General features: G+C 41.8%; 1 protein-coding gene across 2 annotated transcripts in view; it reads left to right on the top strand.

The window, feature by feature from the left end:
• Positions 1 to 12,056, top strand: part of dnajc6 (DnaJ (Hsp40) homolog, subfamily C, member 6) — a 37,460-nt gene that overhangs the window by 17,424 nt on the left and 7,980 nt on the right. Inside the window, exons 5-15 of one of the 2 annotated variants that reach the window (XM_054752125.2) lie at positions 1,033 to 1,155; positions 1,716 to 1,849; positions 2,007 to 2,201; positions 3,526 to 3,643; positions 7,124 to 7,203; positions 7,434 to 7,627; positions 9,077 to 9,433; positions 9,518 to 9,586; positions 10,389 to 10,490; positions 10,583 to 10,720; positions 10,797 to 11,132. In XM_054752125.2, coding sequence (XP_054608100.2) covers positions 1,033 to 1,155; positions 1,716 to 1,849; positions 2,007 to 2,201; positions 3,526 to 3,643; positions 7,124 to 7,203; positions 7,434 to 7,627; positions 9,077 to 9,433; positions 9,518 to 9,586; positions 10,389 to 10,490; positions 10,583 to 10,720; positions 10,797 to 11,132 — 1,846 coding nt within the window. Of the gene's footprint in view, positions 1 to 1,032; positions 1,156 to 1,715; positions 1,850 to 2,006; positions 2,202 to 3,525; positions 3,644 to 7,123; positions 7,204 to 7,433; positions 7,628 to 9,076; positions 9,434 to 9,517; positions 9,650 to 10,388; positions 10,491 to 10,582; positions 10,721 to 10,796; positions 11,133 to 12,056 lie in introns of both variants that reach the window. The other variant, XM_015970984.3, reaches the window with a different exon arrangement.

The raw sequence follows: 12,056 nt of genomic DNA, 5'->3' as shown, positions 1-12,056 counted from the left end.
GTTTTATTTGTGCAAAAATTATGTTTGTGTTTTCGATAACTAATGTGACTTTTGTGTGTTTTATCTCCTTTGACCTTTGACCTGGCAGATCAACCGTTCAATTGAACATGTTTTAGATTTTTGCAACAGTGACTAAACTAAAAAATAAAAAATATTCAAAAAAATACGTAATCTTTGAAATAAAGGTTAAATATTCCACTTTTACCTTATTACTAATTGTATTATTTTTAGATTAATAAACAATTGACAATATATTCCTTGTTGTTGAGTAGAAAAAAAAGGGTTAGAGTTAAGGTTAAGGAGTAATTTTCTTGACCAAAATAATTATTTATTTCCTAAATTGTAGTTTTTGTTGCTTTAGTAAACAAATTCAAACAATTGAAAGGCTAAAAATAAAAAAATAAAAAGAATATATGGCTTTTGTTTCAGTTTAGGATCTGAGAAAAACATTTATTCTAAAAAAATCCAGATAATCTTCATTCTAAAGGTCCGTCTGACTATCCCACAAGATATTGGATATTTAAAAAAGAACAAACTGTGATTTGTGTCTAGGATACATGATCGTAGCATGTAAACTAATTGGTCTCAAAACAAACACACAGCAGGCTCTGTGTGTTCAGTCCTGGTATGTTTTTATGGCCCTCTTTGCCTTTTGCATGAGGTATTTATGGCATGCAGCCCTGCTGCACAGCTGGATTTGGATTCATGTGGGAGCTTCACTGCCGCCCATCAGCAGATGCATGCAGAAAGGCTGCAGAGCTCCTCTCATCAAGATGTCTGCTTGTGGAAGTTGTTGAATTTCTGTCAGATGACTACTGGCTTGTTGTGTTGCTGCAAGTCTGTTACTAACGTTACTTCCACCTCTCTTTTCACCTTCTTCCATGTTTCGCCAATTTTTTCCTCTTCTTGTTCTTTTTACCATTTCTTTTCCTTTTTCTCTCATCTGGACCCACTTTCCTCTCCTTTGTTGATCTTTCTCCCCGTTTTCACGCTCTTTTCTTCTTTTGCTCCCTGCATTAAACTCTTTTCCAGGTCTCAGAGTGTAACTGGCCTTCACGCCAAGCTCCCAGCCTCCACAACCTGTTTGCAGTTTGTAAGAACATGTACAACTGGCTGAAGCAGAATCCCAAGAACGTGTGTGTCATCACCTGCTCGGTGAGAAGACGAAGCCCAGATCTGTAACCAATAATTCGATAACTGCTTTATGATCACAGATAATTCGAGGAATTTCAACTTTTAAGCCCTTTTTTGCAGTTAAATGGGTCACATAGAGACATGAAAATGCACAAAGTTATCAACGATTTAGATTCTCCTCCATCCACAGTTCAGTAGAGCCAATCTTTCCACTGACTTCATTGCGAGTCTATAAGGACTCAGAGAAACATAACCGGTGTTAATGTTTTTAAGTAAAAGGATAAAGCCTCACTCCCTGTACCGAGCAATGGATCCGGTGGTTCTGACTCAGCGGTAACGCCGACATGTGATGGAGGATGTTGTTACCAAGTTGCTGAGGTTTGGCAAACGCCTCCGCTCTGCCTGATCTCTACCAAATGGTTCCATAATTTTCAAATAAAAAACAGCTTTCTGATGCACAGAGTGAACAGAAATTCATTTTCTCTCAAACGTTTAAACTGTAAATGATAAATACTTTTTCAAAACAAAAAGTTAATGGTTTACTTATAAGACGTGTCAGAATCTGCTTGGTGTGCTTCCAGGACGGTCGCACTCCCTCCGGCATTCTGGTCTGTGCCATGTTCTGCTTCTGCCACCTTTTCAACCATCCGGTTCCTGCCATGCAGCTGCTGAGCGCCAAGCGACCAGGTTCGGGTCTCTGGCCTTCACACCGCAGGTTTGCACCCTTCACAAGAGAAGTGCACAGTAGTCACTTTATTCCATAAGATTGCACAGTTTGTCGGTAGCATATTCTGTTGATGTGTGAGCCAATGCAAATGTATGCATGCATAAAACAATGACATGTGAATTACACAACCCTTTTGTCCATGCAGGTATTTAAGTTATGTATGTAGCATGGTGTCAGAGAAGCCCACCCTCCCCCACTCCAAACCTCTGGTGATCAAGGCGCTCACGATGAGTCCAGTTCCTTGTTTCAACAAGCAGAGGAGCGGCTGTCGGCCGTTCTGTGACGTCCTCATTGGAGAGACTAAAATCTTCTCCACTGCGCAAGAGTACGAGAGGATGAGGTACACACTGGTGATGAGATTAGCTGTGTCATTTTAAAATGAAACACACAACATGTCTTATTGGTACCACTTTACAATTGGCTCCCATTATAAATGGCTAATAGCGAGTTTATAGATGTGTTATAAATTAACTCATTCGCTGCCAGCCGTTTCTTGGTCGGTAAAGCCCTTCGCTGCCAGCGTTTCTCACCATTTTTACTGTTTTTTAAGAGTCACAGAACGTTGCGCTCTAGGATGATGTCGATTCCAAAACAACCAAAACAAAGTGGAGACTCACATCAGGAAGAATCTGCACATTTCGAGCTTTATCCATTCTTTCATAATCCGTTGTCGAATTGTGATCGGCAGAAGTTTTTAAGGTTCGCGCCTCGCTTTTTTTTAGCATCAGCCCAAAACGATCTGCTAACACATGGATTTTCTGCTTCCTGATCAGGTGACGTGTGACGTATGCGGATGAAGATTGGCTTCAGAGCTGAGATGTTTGTTCTCACAGTGGGGGGATCGTTCCGACGCCCACACAGTAAAAAATGCCAATGATGACTTTACTCGTCATTGGCAGTGAACGGTTGGATTTAAAATGACGACTTTAGTTGTCAGTGGCAGTGAATGAGTTAATCTGTAACACTATACATCTTTGATAAGAGTTTATTATGTTAATTAAGTGTGACAAAAAGACAAAACTGGCTTGTTTCTTGCCAAATAGTGAGCCAAATCTGTTCACCTATATCTCTGGAGTTGCCATATTAAACATGTCAGACTACGTTACTACCTCTAAGCATGCTGAGCATTTGTAAAGATAATTTTTAAGATCCTTTTAACATGACCACTGTTCAGATATGTAGTGTTAAGAAAGAACAGTGTAATGCTTGATGACCTTTTTTTTACCTTTGACCTTTTTTAAAAATAAAAGTCCACAACTTTCAAAGAGTCCTATTGTAAAATGTAACACATGACACTGTTTATTATGCCTAATAACCATTTCTACATGTTAAAATGAACCTTATTGTGAAGTGGTGAAGAACAAAATTATGCACAAAAAATCTGTTTAAATTGCTCCCTGTGCTCACCGGGTAGTACCTTAGTCTGAAATGTGTAACGTAGAAACTCTCGATAAAACAGATTACCTGATTTGGCTCACTATTACGCAAGAAACCCATTTGTTTTAATTAATGCATAATAAACACTTTTTTATGATTTATAAAAATTCACAGAATAATTAATCACATTAACTATGAATATATTGTAATATGGTACCGTTTTATTTAAGTTTTATGGGCTTTTTTTCTAATCGTGGCCCCATTTTTTTCTATCTCTCCACACCCAGAGAGCACCGAATCCAGGAGGGGAAAGTAGTGTTCCCCCTCGGCGTGAGTGTTCACGGGGACTTTGTGGTTTCTGTTTACCACATGAGGTCGACGATTGGAGGGCGTCTGCAGGCTAAAGTATGCACACAAAACCAGCAAAACCCAATTCAAGCACGCTGAAAACCTTGTTAGGATGTTGGTGACACAGACCAGCCGCATTTTCAACTTTATCATGTTTGCATCAAGGGGCAAACTCCGCCTACCGAAGTGAAGTCTTCATGGAAGTGACAAAAATTGCAGTTCCCCCCTCATCCTCTAGGGCTCCAGAAATGAGCACGTTCCCATTGGCTCCCATGTTAAAAATGCTAACTTCACAGCAGAAACACACGTGTTTACAGCCTGGTTCAGAAAATATTTTGGGTTTAATAGTCATGAGAACTTTGAGGGGGGTAAATTTGTTTGACACTCATCCCTTCAGATGTGATTAAATCTTGAGATAATGGATACTTAGGGAAGTGTGTTTGACTGACAGGTAGCAAATGAGCCATCAGCACTAGCGGCCTGCCCTCCTCCTTGTTCCAGGGAGGGCCTCGGCCCCTGCTTCATGATAAAAGCATTAGAGCATAAAAGGCAGCGGGTAGCAGAATCGCTCAACCACAGTTTTCTGCCTAAAACCGTCTGTCAATCTCTGTTAGTTTAATTTAGCTCAGTTAGCTCATAGCTACGTCAGCAGTGTAATGGGCTCGACACACGGGAGGCGACAAACGACCGCGATCAGCGAAATTTGTCGCTGTCGCTTTTATTACCTGTCACACGGGAGGCGATCCACGGCAGCGGCCAGCGGCAAAGCCGTCTACGCGTTCTGTTCCATGGCGAAATCGAAACTTCCGTTGTTTTGTTTGGCTGTGTCACGTTGGAGGGAATTAAGGTTATTTAAGCGGTTCAGAGTTAATAAAGTGGTAGATATGATGTTTCACAAGGTGCTGCTAGAGTTATGTGAAATCTTACTTCTGATTTTACTATATAAAACATAATAATAATCAACTTCTCCTTTATGTTTGCTAGGAGATGTGCGGAGCATAATGTCCGCTCATTGGTCAGTGAATGAAACCTCCGTTGATTGGTCCTCGTCCGAGCGACAGCGATGAAAAGTTGAAAATGTTTCAACTTTTTGGGATTGCGTCGCTGGGTCGTCCGTGCACGTGCCGTGCACGAGTGCAAAATTTCACACGCACGTTTTTCGCGTTTCGCTTAGTAGGAGAGAGACCCGTGATTATCGCTTTGTCGCGCATGTCTCATTGAAAATGAATGGAGGAGAGGCGTCGCCTCCCGTGTGTCGAGCCCATAAATCATCTGCCCCCACCCTCCAACCCCACTCTCAGCTCCACTTTTGCATTTTCCGGGTGTGACGAGATGTGTGACACAGCAAAGATGGTTGTTATGGAGAACTGCTCTCTGGACTTCAGTTAATCTCTTCAGAAACCTACGGGTGCAGAGGGTCCGTCCAACACATGCACAGTCAATGATTTGCATAAACATGCTAGCACTAGCTCGAGGTGGTGCTGACGTCCTAAACCAGTTTTATGAAGTTGAGTTTAGCCATTTATTAGGGCTCCTTGGTCAGTTTGAGCCCCCTCATGAAGGTCCTGGAGAGATTCCTGTTGGTCCACCTGAATAAGCAAACTAGAACAAATCAGGAGCCGCTGCAGTTTGCCTATCGCCATGGAGTTGGAGTTGAAGATGCCATCATCCAGCTGCTTCAACCAACCCACTGTCATCTGGACGAAGCAGGCAGCACTGTGAGAGGCATGTTCTTTGATTTCTCCAGTGCATTTAACACAATCAAGCCCAATGTACTTTGCCAGAAGCTCCAGAAGACACAGGTGGGGGCCTAAACTATCACCTGGATTAAAGACTACCTGACAAACAGACCACAGTTTGTGAGGCTGAAGAACTGCACGTCAAACTAGGTGATCAGTAACATTGGAGCACCACAGGGGACTGTACTCTCACCATTCCTTTTCACCCTGTACACCTCAGACTTCCAGTACAAATCAGAGACCTGTCATCTACAGAAATATTCAGATGACTCTGCAGTTTTTGGGTGTATCAGAGATGGACAGGAAGCTGAGTACAGAGAGCTGGTGGAGCGCTTTGTTGCATGGTGTGGAAACAATCATCTGACCTTGAACGTGAACAAAACAAAGGAGATGATTTTAGACTTCAGGAGAAACAGGGTGGAGTCCAACACTGTTTCCATCATGGGCGAAGAAGTGGAGGTGGTTGAGGAATACAAATACCTTGGAGTTCACCTGGACAACAGACTGGACTGGAGAAAGAACAGCGAAGCCGTTTACAAGAAGGGACACAGCAGACTGCACTTCTTGAGGATGCTTAGGTCCTTCAATGTCTGTAGCAAGATGCTGCAGATCTTCTACAAGTCTGTTGTTGAGAGTGTAATCTCTTCAGCCATCGTCTGTTGGGGTAGTAGCATCAGAAGCAGGGACCTGAAAAGGCTCAACAGCCTAATAAAAAAGGCTGGTTCTGTTCTGGGGACGACTGTGGAACCACTGGAGGAGATGATGCAAACAAGCATTCTCCAGAGAATCAAGGAAATTATGGACAACCCTGAGCATTCTCTTCACAAGACTGTCCGACAACGGAAGAGTGTCTTCAGTCAGAGGCTGCTTCAGTTTGGCTGCAACACTGACCGCTACTGGAGATCCTTCCTGCCAACAGCCATTGTAATATACAATAACTCTTTGATGACTTGATTATTATTATTATTCTGAGCTACTACAGCAATCAATTTCCCTCTGGGATTAATAAAGTATTTTTGAATTTGAATTTGAATTGAATTTGAACAAAGTTTTATATGACATACAGCACAAAGAACAGTTTCCAATTTTAAAACAAAACTCTTTCTAGTACACTAGAAATGGCCAATATGGCCTAAAGTATTTTGTGTTTGGTAACGGTATATGTTGCGATATATTCTTTACTTCTGTTTATACATGTCAAAATGATGAATGAATTGCTGCAGAACAAAAACTTTTACAAAGTATAGAATGCCATTTAAATTACATTTGATGTTCAAAACTTATTTTAAAAAAACATCTCAAATAATTTTTATGTTTTAAGTTTATGCATTGTTTGGAAAAAGAATCCAAACAATGCAACATAAAACTTCTCATAAAAAGAATAAAGATGAAGATATTTTAATTACAATACAAGCTAAATGTGTTCATGTGCAGTCATGATTGGACGGTAGAGGCACAATCTCTACCGATACCGGCTAAATTTACATACCGTGCATTACTATAGTACACCTTTAGGTTTTCTCAGAAGCACAATGTTGTTGTTTTAGAATTCGGAGTATTTATTTTTTAGATTGCAGCCACTAAAATGTTGCATAAACAGTTTCTGACTTCAAAAGCTTCTCAGACCTGTCACGGTTTTAGTTTTATTCTTTAACTTTGACTTTGACCAAACCTTATTCTTTGAATTTTATCCTAACAATGGTATGGGTTATTAGTCTATTACTCATATTTCTGCTTTATACATGTAATGTAAGTCGTGTCATTTTAGAGATTGAAACTATTTCTGTTTTCTTGTTAGGTGTCCAACACCCAGATCTTCCAGATCCAGTTCCACACTGGCTTCATCACTCCTGGAACAACTATGCTAAAGTTCAACAAGTAAGAACAACTTTAGATATAAAATATACCCAGTAAATATAATTGGATGGAAAAAATATCTTTTAAATTTTCTTTTTATTCTTAAATAATATTAAGCAGCTGAAAGCCATTTGGGGGCATGCGTTGTAAATCAGCTACATAAATAAGCAATAAATGCATGAGATGAAATGAAGTAATACTATCTCTGTAACCGTGTTTTAGTGTTTTACTGTGTTGCTTTTTCTTCCCAGACCAGAGCTGGATGCTTGTGACGCCCCAGAGAAATATCCACAGCTGTTCCACGTGATACTGGATATTGAGGTGGAGGGGGTGGACAAGCAGAAAGACCTGACGCCACCATGGGAGCAGTTCCCTTGTAAAGACCTGAGTCCCAATGTTCTGTTTTCCTGCCACCAGGAGCACCAGGATGCTCTGGCTATCGCAGGTACCTTTCTTGGCATCAAAATGTGTCTTTAAAATTCACACACATCATATTTGAAATCCACGTCACGTATCAAACGGGATCAGAAAATAACTTTTATCTGCTCGTAGACCCCCATTCATTTTTTTGGGCGGTTGGAAACCCATGGACCGGAAGTGGATGGGTGTGAGGCTCCTTATTCCTTGGATGTGGAATAATTAGATGGGGGTTTAGCATAGAGTAATTGAGCTTGTTAAAACTAGTTAGCAAGCGTGAACACAGATCACGCATGTGATGTCAGAGCATTTTTGTCGCGGGGAGTGACGCGGTAAATACTAAAGCCTCAGTTCTTAACGTCCACGAGCAAATGATGATGAAGATTTCCCAAATCTCTACTTTGGTCAGAGATTTTTGAAAGAAGCGTTTTTGGTGTCGTATATCTACACTTTTGTGTAGACGACGGACCAAACTGTAGAAAATATCTGATGTGTGGCATACCCAGCTACGTGTGCACATGGCCTCAGTTTTTAAAATTGCGTTTGTTATTTTTCCACTTCCATGTGAAGTCAACATGTGTCAAACTAACCTTTAAACTGCTGTTTGTTAACAATTCCTTTGCCAGCAAAGGCTTCATTTAAGTAATAATAAAAGTTAATTAACACCGTATCTTACAAATGAAACCTTGATCCAAACGACTGATAGTTCTTACATCAGACTGTAAAAGACAAGACAAGTAACTCTGTGTCCCACAGAAAGATGTCATCATAAAACATCTACACGCAGACATCATGATATTGTTTTGTGTGTGGTTTGTGCGTAAACAAACAGTAATTGTGTGCAAAAACACACAAATGCATTAGTATAAAAACACACAAATCTGACCAATGCTTTGTTCTTGCAAGACGAGATGGAGGGCTTGGACCTGGAGGGTAAGAGAGATGGGTACCTGTTAGTAGAAATTTACAGCAGCTGCATTAAACCAGGGCTTGGTTCAATTCAATCCTAAAAGTAGATTAAAATATTGACAGAAACATTTTCTGGTATTGGAAACTCCATTTGGCTCTTTACCTCTATGTTGAGTATTGATTGAATTGGAATGAAACCCACGTTGTTAAGTAGTAATGCATCGCTTTGATAGAACGTTTGGACATGAAAAGCAGCCTTCTGGGTAATAAATCCCGAGTCCTAGTAAGTCCCTAGAGACTCATCTTCTGGTGAGTGACGACAGCAGACAGTATTTTTCCTCTGTGTATAAAGTTATGAAGCTATAAAAATGGTCCCTCTTTAAATCAAGGTGAAGTATTGCTTTTTATTGATTTGGAAGTTTATCAAAGATCCACCCCTCTTTAGGTTTATAGATTGCATAATGCGGAGAACTGTTGTTGCTTGTAGAAACAATGACCGTCGTTAGCTTTACTGCTCACATTGTCCTCCCCGTGTCCTGCTAACATTGTGAGTTTCATTGCTTTGAAGAGCCAAGCCGGCAACACGGAGATGGTCGAGGCCACGTGGAGGAGAGCGAACCCTCAGATGATGAAATGCTCTCACTGTCCAGTCAGCGAAGCAGCATTAGTACCGCCTCACAGAAACCAGAACCTCCAACGCCGGTGGCACCTGAACGCGCTGAGGAAGTGGATCTTCTTGGTCTAGATGGAGAGGGCGTCAGCCGTCCGTTCCCCTCATCCCAGCATCCAACCGCAACCACTGACCTCCTAGGGGACTTGTTCGGTGCCCCTCCCCAGCCAGCCAGTGGACCCTCGTCCACCCAGTCCACCCCACACAAAGTAGCACCCAAAACTGCCTCTCCATCCCCCTCCCCCGCTCCTCCAGGTGAGATAATTAAAATGTATTGGAATAAAAAGAGTTTTGAAATGAAAACCTTTTCTCTTTCTCTGTCTGCTTTGTTCTCCTTAGCATTTGATCCCTTTGGAGCGGCCCCCATGCCTAAGCCTCAGGAGATGATGGGTTCGTTCCTTGGACCAGGTAATACGGGGCAGTCAGACCCATTTCTGCATGCTGCTCGTTCTCCATCACCCACCAGCATGGGTAAGGCATGCTTCTGCTGCTAATTCCCTCAAAGCATCACAAATTTAGTCATGTTTTCTAGTGTTCAGAAGGGGTGAAACGGTAAACCTGTAATGCCGGGTCAGAATGCACCTTGGTTTTAATTCCACGGTTCAGTTCGTTTTTGGTACAGTGAGAGAGCAAAGTGGGAAAAAAAAAAGTTTTCTTTAAAGCAAAACTTTACTGGCAGTAAATTATCCAAAAATATTTTCACATATTACATAAAACACATACACACAATACAATAAAATAAATGGAAAGGGGCCCGCTGTCTGGTACAGACACCAGCCTACGTCAGTCACGTCGGGCAGGTCTTTGGAAGGATGGAGTCCCGGGATTTGGACATGGCTGCTTGCGTGCAGCACAGTTACACGTCTGTGAGGATTTCAGCTCCAATACCAATTCATGTACCGTTACACCCCTAGTATTCTCATTTTTCATCTACATTCTTGTTACTCACATTATAATGTTTGTTTAAAATATCATACATCTTATTGTCCTGTTCAGCCTTCGTTCCAATGTGAAAAAGTGTTGTTTGTTTACGACTTTTGCATAATTTACTCTTGCTAAGTTTGCAGCTGATTCACTTCCTTATGTTTCAATTCCAACACAACTCATGTTGCATTAATGAGCCTGGTCTGAGCTTCTTCTTTCCTTCTGGTTACCTGAGTTTATTTTAGTTCATGCTCTCTATGTGACCGACCTTTATTCGGTTGATCAGATCGGAGTTCCCCGGTGCCGCCCTCACCGCCAACTGTCAACATTCAGCAGCAGAACGCCATGGGAGGATGGGACTGGAACAAACCTGCAACCACAAGTTCAGGTATCTCACAAAGACGTGTGAATAATGAGCACATGCAACAAAGAATGTGATCTGATACCTTCGCCTACACCATTGTCTGTTAAATGATTTAGGAGGAGGCTTTGGTATGGGAAGCCGCTCAGCCACTACCAGTCCCACTGGTTCTGTCCACAGCACCCCCACCCACCAAACTAAGCCAAACACCCTGGATCCATTTGCAGACATCGGCAACCTGTCTGGCAGCCTTGGAGGTCTGATATGGATCATATTCCTGGTGTTTTTTCACATCAATTGCCTTTAAATAATTAATAATCGTTTTATAACCAGGAGGATCTGGATTCTCAAGCAAGCCCACCACTCCAACAGGATCAACCCCTTCCTTCCCTCCTATGGGCTCCCCGTCGAGGCCGCCGCCGTCTCCCCAGCACACAGGAGGGTGGCAGCCCCACTCTGGAGCCAGCTTCCCCTCATGGCAGCCGGGAACAGGAGGCGGTGGAGGGAGGCAAGCTCAGGGACAGGGTCCTGGAGCCCAACCAAAGCCCAGCCCCAGCCACACCTCCATGCCGCACACATCGCCTCAAAACCGTCCCAACTACAACGTCAACTTCTCAGCAATGGGAGGAGGCTCTCCCAGTGCGGGGGGGAAATCACAGGCTGGAATGGGTGAGCAGATGATCAAAGCTGATGTGGCTGCTGCCCTGTAATCATTGTGGTCCAGAGATTGGGCTAAATCATGCCAGCTCAAACTGCTGATCTTTATAACTATTTAAGAGCAAAAATTTTAATGATATTTTTTTGAATATTGTAAAACTAATGATGTGAAATAAGTATTATGGTTATAATGAAAAATCAAAGTATTCTCTTTGTGGGGTAAGCCATGTGTATATATTTGGATCCTGAGTCGGGATGTGGGGCTGAAGCCCCCCCACTCTTCAACACATAGCTGTGGTACATCTGCTAAGAAAATACATATTTTAACATAAAGCAGCAGAACAAAATCTACATGAACCAACAAAAGTCAAAATTAGGGGGAGTTTAAAATACTAATGGAACCGGTCAGTAAGAGTTTAGTTCCCGTTTAATTCTAACATGTAGGGGCTTCCTACTGCATTACTTGGTTCTTTTTTCAGCACAGCAAAAGAGTTGTTTTTACCTTGTTTTTGCTGACGTTTTCACCAACACTGTAACACTCCTCAGAGTAAACGCCAGAAAAACAAGGTAAAAACAACTCTTTTGTTGTGTTAATAAAAGAACCAAGTAATGCAGTTGGAAGAAACACAGAATGAACGTACAAAAGATGTTTATTTAGGGTCTTTTTAGTGACTCGTGCAGGTTCAGAACAGGGAGGGCGATTTTCCAGAAATTTCCGTTGGTTGCAACCTACAAGTTCACCACTAGATGTCGCTAAAATACAGGCAGCTCTTTGAACTCTGAGCTGATTCTTTTTTTCACCTGTAATTGTCACCAAATGAAGCTCTAGGACACATTTACATAGTTGTTTCTATAAAGAAACTTTTTTCAAAATTACAGTTCACTGGTAATTCAAATCTACTGGAATATATTTTTAACTCTTTTTCATTTTTCTTT

This window comes from Nothobranchius furzeri, chromosome 8 (genome assembly GCF_043380555.1).
Source record: "Nothobranchius furzeri strain GRZ-AD chromosome 8, NfurGRZ-RIMD1, whole genome shotgun sequence".
Taxonomy (NCBI): Eukaryota; Metazoa; Chordata; class Actinopteri; order Cyprinodontiformes; family Nothobranchiidae; genus Nothobranchius; species Nothobranchius furzeri.
The sequence above is the reverse complement of the archived record's forward strand: the minus strand, read 5'-3'. Positions and strand labels throughout refer to the sequence as shown.